This window comes from Cololabis saira, chromosome 22 (assembly GCF_033807715.1).
Source record: "Cololabis saira isolate AMF1-May2022 chromosome 22, fColSai1.1, whole genome shotgun sequence".
Lineage (NCBI taxonomy): Eukaryota > Metazoa > Chordata > Actinopteri > Beloniformes > Belonidae > Cololabis > Cololabis saira.
Genome location: NC_084608.1, coordinates 17326535 through 17344412, shown reverse-complemented (window position 1 = coordinate 17344412; position 17878 = coordinate 17326535). Strand labels below are relative to the sequence as shown.

Here is a 17878-nt window from a genome sequence, read left to right as displayed (position 1 = left end):
TTAATGTCAATGAATCAGTCCGAGGCTTTATAAGAAGAGACACTGATCGATCATCTTGAGGTGAACGACGGACAGGATAAATGGGTTAAATGTCCTACCAGCAATATGTGGAAACCAGTTATCACTGCTGAATAAACACTGACGTCCAACCCTGTCTGGTTGCAGTGTATGGAGGATGGCAATTATAGAACAAAGTCAATGCAGAGAGCCAGTAAAAGTCGGAAAAGCATCCAGAAGTACAGAGCATGAATTAAACGTGGGTTTGTAGTTTCAGGCTTAGTTTACAGTCACAACACCAGGCTAATATCGAGCTTAAAAGTATCTCCATTGAAGTATGAATTTGAACACATGTACTATAACTCGTTTTTTTTTTTAATCTTACCTGGTCGTGATTAACAGTGAGTTTTAAAACACCAGTCTGCGACAGTTTAAAGAAGTTGGAAAGCGAGCCGTGTGTAAGGTTGTTTGGTTGAGACGCAACGTGGTTGCCATGGAAACGACGTAACTCGCGCGGTCGTGTCATCTGAATTATTTGAATCAAACTCAGGAAATTTCTTGACATTGATTTTTCCTGAATTTTAATTTTATCTAGGGACACATCAAAATAAAAAAATGAAAATACTAGTTGTAAAAAAATAAAGAGAATTTTACATTCAAAATTTAAAAAGGGAAACTTGAAACGTAGCCTATTTCACAAATTAGGCTGCTATTAATATTATCTGTATTTCTCTCTTCTTGGATTATACAGCGGTTCTCCATATTATAGCACCAGAGTCAAGAACCCACCACTTCCAGTGACCCCTGCATTTTTAATCTGCATCATGTCACGACCCGGGTTTCCTGCTGGGAGTGAAGGCTGATTTATGGTTCCGCGTTACACCAACGCAGAGCCTACGCCGTAAGGTACGCGGCTACGCCGTACCTTACGGCGTAGGCTCTGCGTCGATTTAACGCGGAACCATAATTTAGGCTAGACTTGCCACCACTCTTACGGCAGTAGCACATGGTAGAGAGGTTTAGTGCCTCGATCATTTTCAGCTGGATTTAACTTCTACAAACATCGTAACATGCTTGTGGACGTGTCCTTTTTTGAGCCTCCTTTGCTACGACAGGGATGTCGTAGCAAAGGAGTTAAACACCCCAGATCTCAGCTGAACTACAGGGGGACGTAGCTACAATAAATCCCTTATAGATATTAGTGTGACAGATCAATATGCTGCTCTCATACCAATAAGTGTCGAATAGATCGTTGTCGTGAAGAAAATGTACTTTGAGGTTCAGAGAATGTAAAAAAAAAAAAAAGGTTCACAAATATGGGTGACTGATTTCTGGCTGACTATTTGAATTTGCATATGTTTTTCTTATTACAATTTTAGTCATGCATACAAATGTCCATCTGGTGATAATCACAATATTCACATATCCAACAAATTCAATATGTTTTACACATTTCAAAATCACCACAAAAGATCAAATATTAGTCAAAACTATTTCAGAAATGCATATTTTAAATACTTTCACTGCAACCTGACAACCTAAATTTGAATATCTTGCAAAAACTAAACAGCAGACTATGTAAAACATTATCCAACAACATCAATGTACTTAATTATATTGAATTTGATCTAATAAGCTTTCTCCTTCTACACCACTATACTAAATACTCTCAATTTTGGAGCCATAGCTTGAATAATGGTAACAGAAAATCATTATAGAAGTGGTGCCAGAGTTCTGCACATGAGAAAAAACAGACACCTCCACAGTTCCACTGAGATTAAATCCTCTGCAATACATGACATTAAAAATATACATTTAGCCATTACAATACCATAAAAACAAGACATCACACAAACCCAGGTCAAAGCAGCTGTCAGTAAAATAAAAGGCAGACTTGGTGAGCGTCTACTCCGATGTAGAGCAGATACAGCGGGTGAATGGACTCCAGTGTGCACGGCTTCTGTCTCTGTGTTGCATCACTGCCATGCCGCAACCTGCCGAGCTGACCACGCTGCCAGCATGCACCACCGAAAGCCAAACCGTGCGAGCAGTGACTCCGTGGAGACATGCCACACATGGCAGTCGATTCCGGCTGAGCCTGTGCAGAAGCCTGAGTTTGTTGTTCCATTATGTAAAGGTATGACAGGGTACACTTGAAGCACCGCCTGGCACTGGCTTAGTGTTAAATGTGACGGCAGTGTGTTGTTTAAATATTGTGCTACTGAGTGTATTAGCAAAATAATATTTAAATAAATGGCAAAATCATGCAAGATCAAAACACTGCTGTGCATCAGGAAAGTATAATATACATACACTATACGTCTGTGTATTTGTAGAGCAATATCCTATTTAATCCACTTCCCGATGGCAGTGTTTAATGTACCAGCAACATTTAATCCCAGTATGAATAAATATATATTTCTTCTGAAAGTAAAAAAACAAAAAACAAACATCTATTGGTTTTAATGTTTTATTTTTTCAATGTATTACTGCATTTCTGATCCACTTCTAGGTAAAAAGAAAAAAAATGAACAGAGACATCACAGATGGTGCTACTTTTAATAGAGATATACCCATAACCCAGCAGCTGCTGAGCATTCACAAGAAAACTTTGTGTGAAAAAATGTGAAAATCCAAATTGCTCGGGTTTAATTGGCAGATGTGTTGATTTGATTGAAGAGTTTGTCTTTAATGACTTGAGACATGAGACCATGAATTGCCTCTATTGTTGTCTTGCAGCTAAAAGAAATGAGAGTGTGAGAACAAAAATTAGCCTTCAGTACAGAAAAACTGGTATAGTTTTCTAGAATTACGGCATCAACACTTTTATCAGTAGACCATGAGCAATAAAAACTGAAGATGCTGTTTATGCATTCATTGTACGAGTGAAAATATCACTGAAACTACTATTCATAAGAAGTTGTGTGTTTGATTTGAATTTCACATGCAATAGACGACAATATTTTAGCTTTTTAAAGTGATAAACTAGACACCCTATAAATCCACAGATCACAAAATGCATCAAGATTACAGATACTTAAAGGTGTTCGGAGAGGAATTCACAGCTCAATTGACAAAAATCATAAAGCAATTGTACTGTGTGTGAAGAAATAAAAAAGTCTAAATACTTGCTGATTTTAACATCTGGAAGGTGAAGCTTTGTTTTTCTATTATGTATCATTATAAACGTAATGAAGACATTTGGTGGGAAAAATGTAAATATTTATATATTCCCACCTTTTATTATTGATATACTGTTTTAAAAAAGTAAAATTAGATTTTTGCTTATGACAATACTAATCATAATAATATAAATCATTCAGTTCAGTTAAAGCGACACTACGTAACTTTTCCACCTTAATATCATATTTCCAGAGTCATTGTGATGGTACATCAACTTCCAACAGGTTTAATGAAACCTCTGTCATGGTCTGAGGGGGTCTGTATCACCTTCACTGGCACTATGTAACTTTGAGGAGCATGGTAGGAACCCTGCCACACTAAAAAACTACAAATCGTTACGACTTTGACTGCTTTACGGCATACGTCACTTCCCCCTCCTTCCCGATTCGCAGTCGAGATGAAAATGGGCGGGGCGTGGAGCGCAGAGCTCCGCAGAAGCTGTTGCTGTGTTATGGCTGCAGCAGCTCCACACAACAGACGTGGGGAAAAGAACCTAATGGTTTAACTTTTCAACGGTTTCCTGCTCGGAGGCAGAACCACGCAGGCCAAGTATCTGATATAACAAAGTAAAAGAGTCGTCGGCTCGCTTTGGATCGCGGCTGTAACGACCAAACACCGGCTTCCACACAGTAAAGCCAGCATTATGGTTCTGCGTTAGATCGACGCAGACCTACGGCGTATGGTACGTTGCGACATGCAACGTACGGTGCGTGTCGCCGCGTACCCTACGCCGTAGGCTCTGCGTCGATTTAACGCAGAACCATAAACAGCCTTAAACCACAAACACTCACACAGACGGGTCGGATCAAAACACATGTTTTATTCCCCACTTCGCCAGCTAAACGCAGTTGCTGACCAGCTCTCTGCGGTGCAATTAACCCCAATCTTCAGATAAAACTAGTTTGTTGAGGAAAAAATATTAACTCTTATTTGTAGCTGCAGAGGAAAAAGATAATCTCACGAGGAAAACAAAAATATTGTTCACGCCTCAGAGCCTCATAATATAGCAGTCAAAAAGAAGAAAAGAAAAGTAAGAGTAATACAAAACATGTACTGTATGTTGTACTATTATACAAATTTATTGAAACACATGGCTCTTCAGTAGGGATGAATTATTATTATAATTAATAATACTTAATAATCATTATTTTCTCCATATACCGCTCCCTGGCTTCCTTGTTTAAGGTATCCCGGTAAATTCCAGTTCCTTTCCAGCAGTTTAACATCTTTTTTTTGCGTTCTGTCTGTTCACTTGGTGAAACAGAAAAGTGTCCCGTGTTCTCTCATCAAAACAAATGCAGCGACGGGACAGGAGTTTTCCGGCAGTACGCGCTGGTGCCATGGATGTATTATAGAAACTGGTGCTCATGGGAAACGTAGTGTTCTTTCTGGTAAAACACTACCGCTTTTGTCCAAAAGATGCCGCCAAACTCAGAAAAGCTGAAAGTTACGTTGTGCTGCTTTAAGAGATGCCATACGTGTTACAAACACACCTCTTAACACAATATAATATAAACTGCACACTCAAGGAATGTAGTAATACACAAAGGTAAAAGTGATAAAAATAACATACTTTACACAGATAATAATTTATTAGTTACGAATGTGTCGAGGGATGGGCAAGAATGTATTGTTCAGTACATTCATTTGCAAGTTACCATTTGTCACATAGTAACAAAATATAATTAAAATAATTAAAAACAACATGATCAATCCCTTTTTTGGAGCATCGAATAGGATATATAGGAGGAAAAACTATTGGTAAAATTCACTTTTCAAGTAAATAATAAAAAAATTCACCTGTCTCGGGTTGCTTTGGCTAGTTTGTCCTCAGACTTCCTATCGTGTGTGTCCAAGCCGAGCATGAAGCTGCCTCTGCCCAGCTGGGCTTCCGACTGCTCCAGCTTCTCCGACAGGTCAAACACCTGGCCTGTGGTGTAGTCTGAGTTCTGATCATCCAACACACACACACAAAGAAGAAACCAATTCATGCACAATTTGCTAAGAAAAGCTCGATAACAACATTTTCTACAAAGAGGGTCTTTTGCAGACTGGCAAAAAATCTGGCTTACAAGCTGTAGGTACACTTTTTGAGTTGTGGTGAATGAAAAGAAGTCTGTGAAAAGTTTGCTTAAGGTGAGGTTGTGTTTATATTAGAGAAGGTAATTAAAACACAATGACATGGGGGCCCCTGACTAGGGTGACAGTGTAGCAACTGACAAAGCCTGTCACCCACAGAGCAGCTTGCTCTTGACATCTAGTCAATTCATCTTGATGCAGAATGCCGGAGAGCCAACTGTTTGCTTAAGCCCACTGTCTATTTAGACTATTTAGTCAAGCTCGGGGCAGGGAAACTGTGACCGCAATGCAAATTCATGTGAGGGGCTTTCAGTCTTTAGAATGAACTGCAGGGAAAAGGAGCATCTGAATCACTTGAGTCAAGTCCAACTTTAATACGCATCTTATTTGTTAAAAAGTTCACATAGAGCTTATTACTAAAATCAATAAACGAGTAGGCTTAGCTAATAAGCAGCAATAAATCACAACATCACAAGCTGGTGACCACATGTCTAAATGACTTATTGTGTAATAATTGACCATAAATCAAAATGTCAAACAATTAGTGAACATTTTGATTTTTGAAGTGCTCTGCATACCGTGAGGAGGCTTGAGGAACTTAAGGTATTAACCCAATATTTATTCCAAAGGAGTTCCAGAAGCTTTCTATCCAGGGAAGACTTAAAGTAAGTCACCTCCAAGGCATAATACCTAAATAGAAATGATCATACAAAAAAATATGAGCTTCAATATTAAAGTGTGTGGGATACAGATATGAAAATTCAATAACTCAATATGGTAGCTATATCGTAATAACTTACTGTTTACAATGCACACCAAAGTCTTCTATCTTGTTCAGAGGGATAGTCTGATATTCTGACGGTCCCTCATCAGGAGGTTTGTAACCCTGAAAATCCAGAAAGAAAATGCTGAGAAATAACAAAAAACTCAAACAGCTTGTTTTTAACATTCCCATTTAAATCCAGGTAATCCTAGAATCTGAATGTATGACGAATACACAACGGTAAAAATCAAAAACTACAAACAAAAAAAGAAAAGAAAACATGTGCACGCTTAACAATAGCGAACATAACAAAAGCTTATGCTATGACTTCTGTACTTAAAAATATGGCATAAATGCTGTTTTTGCCAAAATCTTTGCTGTACCTTTGGGTACGTTCTGAAGGCACCGAGATTGACTTTCCCTGCAGAAATAGTCCGAGTGGGGTCGATCTGTGGGATGCAAGATACAGTAGAACAGGAAAACAAAGTCAGAGGTCATTATATCCTCCAGGGACTACTCAAATCTGGCCACCAGGAGCCTTTTATTGCAGCTGTCAGATTGCTGAAAATACACACTTAATTACATGTTGCCTCTGGCATTTAAGCGCCACTGAACCAAAAGAAGTGTAAATAGCATATATGGTTGCAATAGCAAAATATTCATCTGTAGAACGTAAAAACGTACAACACATACATCAATGACCTTCTCAGTTACACCCGTGTTAATGTGCATTATTATTATTATGATTGGAAAGAATATGAAAAAAAACATACTTGTTCATCATTTCAATTATGGGATTTTAGAAATAACACTAGATAAAGTCTGGGACTTCAAGTAATAATAACATTAAATTAAATTATATATTTTCTGTCTTACCACAACAGCCACAAAAGGCTCCTGAAACTGCTGGTTGAGCATCTGAGTACTGACATCTATGCCTGAGAGCCAGCATCCGTAGCCTGGGTGACTGTGGTACCAGCCAATTGCATTTTCCAGCCGGCCAACCTGAGGGATCACAGATCAGAGGAAAGATGTTTAATACTGCATATTTTAAAGATACGGAAAATATAGAAATTCATTAAAATAACTGCTGTGTCTATATGGTACAGGGTTGAATTTGGCAGGCTCCCTTTTTTTCTGCACAGGAATATTACGACTATTTTGTTTAAAAATAAGAATAAGATAGGAGAGACAAGATGGGATGGAATACACCTCTATCACTGCATGTATGAAATGTTGATAAAATTAAAAATGTTTTATGAATAACCAGACAAAAGTAAATGTTTAAGGCTAAATCCATACATACAATATCTAACAGGGCAAAGTGAATCAAAAACAAGTGATAATAAATCCTTTTTCAATCAAACAAAGCCTGTTTTGGGTTTTTTTTTAAAAAAATAAGAAAATTACATCCTGAGATTCCCCTAACTCAGCTGACTTGAATGCAACTAATGAAAAACACAATGGTAAAGATGGTGTAAACAGTGTGGGGAAATCTCAGGACGTAGACAAATAACTATTTTCTGGTGACCCGCAACGTATGATCACAATGTTAAATTAGAAAAACGAATGAGTATCGACTGAAAGAAAATCTGCTGTTTATATAAAATAATAAAATATAAAAACAGTTTCTCTAGTCTTGGCGTGTAAAATAACATCATATTAATAAACACTGATGAATCCAAAGAGATAATTGCTGGCTTAGTAAAAAAGAACACACGCTCTTGTGCATATCAGTGAAGATGAAGTAGACTACACGACAAAGACTCTTCAAAATGAATATCACAAAAAAACTGTCATTGTCAACCAGCATCCCTGTCATAGCAAAAAAGGCTCAAAAAAGGAATAACTTTCTTAAAAAAAATAAAATAAAAATAAATAAAAAAAAACCCCATAACAACAACTAAGTAATTTATACTTTTCAAGGGAAGCAATGGAAATTTTTTCAGCTGTAAACATAACAAACGGTTATGGACTCAGCAAAAAAGGCAGTCTCAGAAGCGAGTGATCAAAAACATCAGTGTCCATCTACCAAACCTTGATGCTTTTGTTATAATTAAGTGTGTGCACAGAGACAGATGACACTTCAAAGCAAAACCAACCCTTTCTACAGTATATTTACACTACTTTCCGTGCAGAAGTACAGACACATCTACTACCAACACCAGGTTAATTTCTTCGCACTCCAAAGTGAAAACTGCAATATCTCTCACTTGACAATTGATTAGGTTAAAAAGGTAATTTAATGTCAACAAAACAAACATAAAGCAGGTTACAAAACATGGGGGGCACGGACAGGGGTGCAGATCCGATGTCAGGATTGGGGGGGACACCAAGGTGATTTAAATTTTTAATTTTTTGCCAATATGCAACTCATACCATGCCATAAATTGGTAAAGGCTCGCCAAAAAATACTGCACAGGGAATCATTTATTGTGCTTACCTTTCTTGTTTATTTGTCCTAAACAGCCAACAGTGTGTGTCACTGCTTACTTAACTGTTATATTCGTAAATCATAATTTTAAGGGTTTTGGGCATGTAGTGTCTACTCGTCTCAAATTCTTCTCACCATCTTCCTTTTATCCTATGGGACTACTTTATGCACGATCAATTGATATATGGATGAAATATGGAGCCTTAAACAAGTTGTTTAAACTAACTGATAATGTTTTAACACAGTTATGGTGGTAAACAGTTCTAAAAAAAAAAAGGACCCATTGCTAAGAGCACAATAAACACAGCACAAGTTGACCCAACATCAAATTTATTTACATAAATGTCCATGTTCGTTTTCATCTGTCATTTTCCAGGACTCCCTGAAGAGATCCTGTATCTTAATAGGCGTAGTAATAAAATGGAGTAGCAATACTTTCATTCTGTACACCTCAAAATTAGGGGTGTAACGATACACTAATCTCACGATACGATACACGATATTGAGGTCACGATAACGATACGATATTATAGCAGTATTTTTTTAACAACCTTGAATGAGGAACATATGACTAGAAAAAATTGTCTTTTATTTGAAAGACACAAAATACAAAACAATGCTGTGCGTTTGCCCTATTGTTACAGTTTGTAATGCTTTATAACTGTTTACGTTTTAAAGAGAAAGCCAGGCCAACCATTTTCCACAAACTGAACTAAAAGTAAATGTCAGGTTTGCATTATGCACCTTCAGTTTCATACAAGTAAAAATATTTTGCTACAAACTGAATAGTTTCTCTCATGTATGATTTGACTTTTTTCTTTTCGAGAAATTTAACAACTAAAATTAAATAAATAAAAGTAAATAAATACATACAATTTTACATCATAAAACAGATTGATTCATGCTCACCTTATAAGTGTAAGAGGAGATTTAGTGTAAGAAGGTTATTTTGGTAATTCAGGGTTCATTATTTTATAAATATATCCTTTATATTCTGATGTAAATCAGGGACTATAATGACACTAGTCAGTTTATCTGTAGTGATTAGTCTGTTTTAGATTGGGCGGAGTGATACGCCACAGTACGGCACTAGGTGCTGTGTTGATGTTCTAAAATTATAATTTAATAAGGTAAGGCTTAACTCTACACCAGACTTAAAAGTTCAGAGCTCAAAACCCCCCAAGAGTCCCGTGATCGGGACCGCAAAACGGCACTAGTTTCTTCTGAGCGGATTAAGATTTTGGTCCGCGGGTCGAGGCGCAGTCGGCACACGAGGTCGGATGCGCGTTACTAGTCAACACAATAGATTAATATTAATAACCTAATATTGCGATACAGTTTGTCACCTCCACGACACGTATCGTGACGTTTTTGTATCGCGAAATTTCGTGGCACGATATATTGTTACACCCCTACTCAAAATGCACTGTGGATGTATTATTTTTTTAGAAATATATTTTTAATAAATATTCTACACATTCAACCTTTAAGTCTGAAAATACATTTGTTCAATTTTGAATAATTTAGGGTATTTTTATTGGGGGGGACAATTCATGTTTTTCAGAAATTGGGGGGGGACATGTCCCCCCCCCCCCCCCCCCCCGTCCCCCCCGAGATCTGCACCCATGGGCACGAAGGTCAGTCTCTTTCTTACCTGCTTGGCATTTTCAATGTAGGCTGCCATGTACTCGTATGCTGCAGCCTGGGCGTTTACTCTGGTCTCGGTCCCCTCCACGGGCAGGGCAAAGCTGTCCATGATGTTCATGGTTTCTCCATCCACCTTCCCCAGCATCAGACCCATCACCTCCAGGTTCCCTCCAGACCGAGCATGCATCACCATCTTCAACAGTGCCAAAGCTGAAATTTTGCAGTACTTGAAGTAGTGGTGACTGGGGGGGCAAAAAACATACACTTCTGTAACTCTATCCAGCATATTTACAAAGACACACATTCGTAAACACTGCTGACAAACAGGCCGCCACCCTTAGTCGACAATAACTAAAACAACACATGCTACACAAAGGTTCAACGCGGCAAAATCAACATAAATGTCACTTTTGAACCTACTCCTTTGTCCATGGCTTTGCAGCGAGGATTTCTTGTTGTTGCTTTTTGTCATATTTATAAATTTCATCGATGCTCTGAACTTCCGTCATGCTGTTAGTGAGCTCCCATGTTTTCTGAGCCGTACTGCTGCCGGCCATTATCAATTATTTTAACAAAAACGACAAGACAGTCGTTTAAATCCCAAATGTCCTTCAAATAAACGGAAAAATTAGATGTTTCTTCACAACTGAAGCAGGCCTAACATTCAGTCGCTTGGGACGCCATGACAGTGGACGATACCAATCCGCAAATGTGGAATCGAAGGGGCGTTATTTTAACGTAAAAACAACTCAACAAATTATTTAAGTTTAAGTTTAATTAAGTTATTTTATTACAGTAAATTTTAATCATATATATATATATAAAAGAAGCAATTTAAATTAATTGGTGTCGCCTTTTATCACTCATATTAAAGTACAATCCCCCCCTTTGACAGATGGTTTAATCTCATAAAACAGAAGACGACGTCAACAGACAGTTAGGGAGGCAGCGCCATCTAGTGGACGTGTTTAAACACGCAGCGAGGTCTGTGTCGGCTTTCCCTCTCAGCACCGCGACTCCGTGATGTTTATTGAAGACGGGAGGGTCAGTGAATCTGCTCAAGAGGTTGTATTTATTAATGCTACTTAAGCCAACGAGAACCGGAGGTTTGTCGGACCAGCAATCAAGGATACGTCGTTTTTTAATGCCGTCGTTCGCTGTTGACAAACTTGAATTTCCAGAAGGACTAAAATAGACTTTAAAAGCACTTTTTTTTTAGCGAATTATAATAAAATGAAACTAAGACTGTCACAAGAGTTTATTTTTGAAACCTTTGATTAAGACTTCGTGTTAGCTGAGTTGGTTAGCCTCCGGAGACAGCCTTTGTGTAATGGTTGCCCCTAGCAACGGGTGATGCTTTGTCCCTTGCGCCATAGAAAAGAGAGTTTGCCAGGTGTGTGGGTTTTAAGTGTGAGTAATAATTATAAATGTGTCATATATGTAATTTGCAGGTCTGGTGATTACCCTGTTAAGTGTTTATGTACATGATGAAATGAAAAGCATCAAGAAAAGTCTCTTCAGAATATGACATCAAATTGTGACACACAAGGTATGTATTACAGCAATGCTTTGAGACAATCACAGATAATAATAAATACATTCGTTTTTTTGGGTGTATGCATATGTATGGTATCGTTATATATATGTGCGTGTGTGTGTGTGATTATGTGTGTAAGTAGATATATACATAGATATAGATAGAGATGCAGTTAATAGAGACAGTATAGTGTAAATACGTATATTAATATAAATATTTATATGGACGTGTGTACCAATATATAGAAATATTCAGCTATGTGTATGTATGTATAGGTATGTGTATGAGTATAATTACAGTATATAATAATAATAATAATAATACTGTTATTTAGCAGTGTGAGTACAGTGTGTGAGTATTTATAAATACGGGTTAAATGATTAGTGAATGGGGGTAGGATTAAATAAGTTTACACTTCTTCCTACTCCTTTTTTGCACATGTAAATTAAGATAAAGTGCTAAAGGATGAAATTCTTTGTTTTGTTTTTTTTTCTTAAACTTCTCTTGAAGTGTTGTTTTTTACATGTACAAAAATAAATCAAATCAAATCAAATAGTGTGACCTACAGTAAAAAGCACTTTAACATGTTTCATACACATCAGCAATACAAAATAATAATTCCTAGTAATTCAGAGAGAGCCACCCTGTACTTCGTTGACAGTTAACAGACTGTTGTTCGAGTTGAGTGTCAAGTTATACTGCATTGTGGAATATGCTGAATTTTTCAGGTTTGGGATTCACTTTACTGCTGGGAACTGACTATGAAAATAAAAAGAAGCAACTTCTGCAAGAGCTGCAGCTGGACTACAAGGAACATCTTACCAAGGTCTGGCAATGTAAATGAAAATTACACAAATTATTAAAATATGGTGAGTCACCCATCTAACCTTTTATTGTATATTCTTTCAGAAAAAATTCGTAAAGAAATGTGAGCCTCGTCTGCAGCATCAGGCACCAGCATCATTACCTATTGATGACAGGTTATCGGCCAAGGTTTGTATGTTGATTTGTTTATGTATGCGTTACTGAATGTGATCAATAGTGAACTGATGCCTTAGGTTAGTGAAGTGAAGTACTGATAGGCTCACTAACCATGTAACGGGTGGTGTATGGACCCAACTGCAGTACAAAGGACTCACAAGACAGTGGTAGAAAGTTCAACGTTCTACTTAGACCTTGGTAGATAGGCAAATGGTTTAGAAACCGGCAAACAGGAATCAGGAGAGGGGAGGTGAAGTTCTTGGTCAGGGACAGAAGGCTAGGTCGAATTATCAAGAGGCAGACAAAGCAGGGAATCAGGGACAGGTGAGGTCGGTACCTGGAGGACAGCCAGGAGACCGCTGGAAAGACTTACATGGCAAAGAACAATCTGGCAAAGGAGTGAGTGTAGAGCTGGTGACTACTGTATATGCTGGACTGATTGATGTGATGAGAGTCAGCTGTGTGCACAGGTGCACAGGTGAGTGGAGGGAACTGACGAGGTGGGTGTGGCTGACAGGCTGAGTGGGGCAGAAGATCAAACCATAACAAACCATGTGCGTTCAGGATTTACAGAGTTGATCATAAGATTTAATAGACTTAGAGCATGGGTTTTTTAATGGTTTTTTGAATATCGTAAGTAATACAAAGTCCATAAACAACCACTTTGTGGCATTATTTTGGCTGATTGTGTTAAATAGCTTTGTATGACATACAGAGAATGGATTTTATAGATATTTTGATTTCATAATTGGAAATCCACAAAGGGCAAAGCAATTTCTGATATCACCTCACTAATATTACAGGAGGTGCAGCTGATTACTATATTTTCAGTAATATGAATAAACATGTTTTGATCACAGAAAAGACTGGGAGAAGAGAGAAAGCAAGAATACAATGTCTTCCTCCAGGAGCAAGCTAAAATCAGGAATTTAAAGACGGCAATATCTTTGTTCACTTCCAAGGTAAAGAAAAAACAGAAAACCTCTTTGCTGCACAAAAATGTACACTAGTAATGATAAATTATAATACATACGAGAACATTGAATCTTCACCGTGTACATTATTTTTCCACACTATTATTTTCAGCCTGAACAAATTCAAACGTCAGATGATGCAAACTCAACTTCTCAAGGCCCTCCTTGGTCCTTCAATACCAACACAAACATACCACCTCCTCACAAGGAGTTCCCCACATCCAGGACAGATGCTACTACTCTGACTTATGCCATAGAAAATGAAGGAAGCACAGGTGGTCGGAGCCCAGGCCCTCGGATGCGAAGACGTTGGGGCGGCTGTAGACCAAAAGAACCTCAAAGCTCTACAGAGGAGCTTAACACTGATGAAGAGCAAATGTTGGATTTCAGAACTAAGACGAGGCAGGGAAGATACATCCATGATTACCAACACAAAAGGAAAGCCCATGAATGTCATGTTGACAGGTGCAGGGTTTTTTTTTTTACCCTGAAAACTGGTTTTGAAAAGTCACTTTTTTTCCATTGACTTTCTTTGAGAGAAGTTTAGGCTTTTTAGTTTCATTGGTGAGTCCATTTGTTTTATTTTATCTATTACAGGGCCTTTGATGACATAAGTGATTGGGAGGCCTCTGCTGTTCATTATCAGAACAACAATGAGAGGCTTTGGAAATCAAGGTAAAATGTATTTCTGTGTATGTTACTGTATGTGTAATGGCATGTTAATACTAAGCAAATCTTAGCCCATTCATTAATTAGGCTTAAGTTACTTCTGCATGGTTGTTTGACTGTTCTTGCCTTTATAAGATTTATATATTTCTGACCTCAGCAATATTTACATGGAGAGATATATAGCCAGTTAATGATTTCCAGAATTATTCAAGTAATGCAATCAAAAGAGCTAACACCGTGTCATTCTAATACAACTGTTATTTCTCTGAAACACTTTTATGACATTAAGATAAACTATTCTCAGCAATCTGTTGACAAGTGGGTTGGTGATGGAGAGTCAGCCTTGGCCCGTCTACAGACAAGCAATTGCACACTGTGGCTCTATCAGAGGAGCTTGATTGATTGGATTGTGAGGCTTTACACCCTGTCTCTGAGTTACAGACCAGAAAGCTCTGCAGGCAAGCTGTATGACGTCAAATTGTAGCTAGGTGTGGCTCGAAGGGGACTTCTTTATAGTGCTGTTTGACTCGTATCTATTCTCAGTAATACACATGATTTCTGTGGAGTGTCTCACTCTTTATTTGTGTTAAATTATAGACAAATGCAAGATGGCAAGAGGACAGCTGTGAGATCTACATCTGATACCAACAAGAATAATGCTGTTTTTGCAACTGGACTTGTGATTGGTAAAATGTAATATTTTTCACACATTTATTTGTCTGGTAATTGACAGTCACTTGGATGCTGTTTCAAAAGTGAAGTTGGCAGCACCAGTATGGTTATGGGTCTCTTTTGTGATGCAGGGGCAACAGAAGAACAGTCCGTCACACAGATGAGGAAAGAACACTATAGGCAGGAGTTGCTTAGGCAAATCGCAGAGCAACAAAGAAACAAGATGAAGTGAGTAGTTGATTACTAAATCATTGTTTTAACTGTAGTTGTTTCCGTTGGCACGTCCCAGAGAGTTAACCTAAGATGATATGCACTGGCCTTTGGTTCTCAGGGAGAAGAAACTGGACCTGAGGGTTGCTGCCACTGGAGCCACAAATCCGGAGAAAGAGGTAGCAGAATGCCATTCAAAGAAAAGGCCAAAAATTCACAGGTTTCCAACACAGTTTGCGAAATGTCATCCAGACGTTCTCATATTCCCATGTTGCCGTGATCAAATACTGTCGTTGGTAATGAGAATATTTTGATGTGGTGGATCAACACCACCTTAAGCAGCAGTTTATCTTTTTCTCAGCATTCACTGTCTGATTCATCTACCTCTCTCTCTCGCATGACATACAATCTTCCGCAGACTGACCGGATGAAGCAGTTTGGGGCTGCAAACACGTGGTATGGCAGCCTGAGTCAGGATGATCCTCATAGGCCCAGAAGATATTTGGATCCAAATCCAAGACCTAAAAATGACAACCCTTTTGAACACATTGAACAGAGAGCTCCTCGGGGGCAGTTCCAGGCTGACCTGAGTACAGCGTTCAGTCAGCTGCCAATGAGCACCACAGTGCCTGGGACGGAAGTGCCGCATGCTGCCCCACCGCTGAACTATTTCAGAGAAGACTGCACAAGGATGCAAGGAGAGGCTGCCATAACAAGGTAATTCACAGTTGCTTTGTGTTTCCATATAGTCATGTGGAAGTGAGAATTTAGTGAATCCTCTTTTAGTTCTTAGATTTTATGCACCAGGATATATCTGGAAAAAAAATCATCTGGTACTCATTAGGTCTAATAATTAGATAAATATAACCTCAGATGAACAAGAACACATGACACATTCTTTTTTGTCCCTGTTTATTGAACAAAAACTATGCCAAAATGCACAGGGACTAGGGGAACAATGAAATACAGACCTCCATATCAGTTAAGAAGGTGGGTAAAAGCCAGGCGTTGATCATCATCAGGTGTGATCACCTCTATAAAGGAAAAGGTTTTGTCAGTTTGCTTGTCTGGAGAGTGGATGTGTAGCAACACTATGGAGGAGAGGTATCAGAAATTATTCTAGGTAAGCAGTTGCTATTGCCCATCAATCTGGGATGGATTATTAAAACAGTGTTTTAGCATTTAGAGTCCATCGCAGATTATTCACAAGTGGAAAACAGTTCATCTAGGGCAGGGGTCGGCAACCCAAAATGTTGAAAGAGCCATATTGGACCAAAAACACAAAAAACAAATATGTCTGGAGCCGCAAAAAATGGAAAGTCTTGTATAAACCTTAGAATGAAGGCAACACATGCTGTATTTATCTATATTAGTTATAACTGGGGGAATATTTTTTTTTTCATTGTGCACTTCGAGAAAAAAGTCGAAATGTTGAGAAAAAATTCAAAATGTCGAGATTAATGTTGAAGTACAATGTTGAGAAAAAAGTCGAAATGTTGAGAAAAAAGTTGAAATGTCGAGAAAAAAGTCAAAATGTTGAGAAAAAAGGCGAAATTTCGAGAAAAAAGTCAAAATGTCGAGAAAAAAAGTCAAAATTTCGAGAAAAAAGTCGAAAATGTCAAGAAAGGTCGAAATGTTGAGAAAAAAGTCGAAATGTCGAGATTAAAAAGGAAAGGAAAAAGGAAGAAAAAAAGAGAAATAAAAAGAAGAAAAAAGAAGAAAAAGAGAAAAAAAGAGAAAAAAAAATAAAAAAGAAAAAAAAAAGAAAAAAGAAACAAAAAAAAAGGAAAAAAGAAAAAAAGGAAAAAAAAGGTCAAACATTTTTGAAAAAGCTCCAGGAGCCACTAGGGCGGCGCTAAAGAGCCGCATGCGGCTCTGGAGCCGCGGGTTGCCGACCTCTGATCTAGGGCTAAAGCATGCAATGCTGTGATAAAGTCATAAAAACACAAGACTTCTTGACACACTGGACACAAAGTTCATGATAGTACAAAAAACAAAAAAACAAACAAACAAAAAACTGTTTCTATGGTCAATGTATATCAAACCTGTGGAGCTTGCTGCTGGTGCTGAGTCAAATCTGAGACCACGTGTGTGAAAGCTGAAGATGGGATTTAACTGGCTCATGCAACAGAGCAGTGATGCCCGGCACACCAGTAAATCTACAAAGGAATGGGTTGAATAAAAATCAAGATGTTGCAATAGCCTGGTCAAAGTCGGGATATCAGTGTGATTGAACTGGTGCAAGAAGCCTGTTTTTAAAGGAATGCCTAGAAACCTGTACAAAATAAGGCAAACCCTTGGGAGGCAGGTAACATGAGCAGCGTTTTCTGCTCTTTCACTCCTCTGCATGGTTTATTCCTTTACTTTTTCAAGTCTATTTCAAGATCAAGAGGTACTCATCTCACACAGCTTCTTGATGTCTCTCACCTCCCAATCTTGCTGCCCCTCGTCCTCCCCAGCTTCCACCTCCATCCCATTCTGTGAAGGGAGGTTAAGTTGTGTTCTTCACCCCTACCATCTCGGCACATGCCTGATAACTGAAGATGGATTAGATTGGAGTCTAGATGCCAATCCTTAAGTCTTTTGTCATTATGCGAGTTTAGTAACTGAACTGAAATAACACTGTTAATAAGCTTAAAAAAATTCACATGTATTATACCTCAAGGTAGTTCTAGCTATTGATCCATGAGGTGTATTCCAGCCGAAGCTGTATTTCCCTTATTTACCACTTG

General features: G+C 38.2%; 1 protein-coding gene across 1 annotated transcript; it reads right to left on the bottom strand.

Annotated features, from left to right (window-relative positions):
• Positions 1-2451: 2451 nt before the first annotated feature.
• On the bottom strand, positions 2452-10800 carry cops5 (COP9 signalosome subunit 5). Its single transcript, XM_061713664.1, has 8 exons — positions 10524-10800; positions 10111-10345; positions 6899-7027; positions 6406-6471; positions 6060-6145; positions 5838-5949; positions 4981-5129; positions 2452-2736 (listed from the first exon to the last, which is right to left on the bottom strand). The coding sequence occupies exons 1-8, from the start codon at positions 10658-10660 to the stop codon at positions 2646-2648; spliced, it is 1005 nt and encodes a 334-aa protein (XP_061569648.1). The 5' UTR covers positions 10661-10800; the 3' UTR covers positions 2452-2645.
• Positions 10801-17878: the final 7078 nt, after the last annotated feature.

Coding starts and splice junctions, on each gene's coding strand:
- cops5 (XM_061713664.1), bottom strand. CDS start 10,660: ATGGCCGGCAGCAGTACGGCTCAGAAAACATGGGAGCTCACTAACAGC. Junction 10,346..10,523: donor GCAAAGCCATGGACAAAGGA/GTAGGTTCAAAA, acceptor TTGCCCCCCCAG/TCACCACTACTTCAAGTACT. Junction 2,737..4,980: donor GCCAAAGCAACCCGAGACAG/GTGAATTTTTTT, acceptor CATTTCTTTTAG/CTGCAAGACAACAATAGAGG.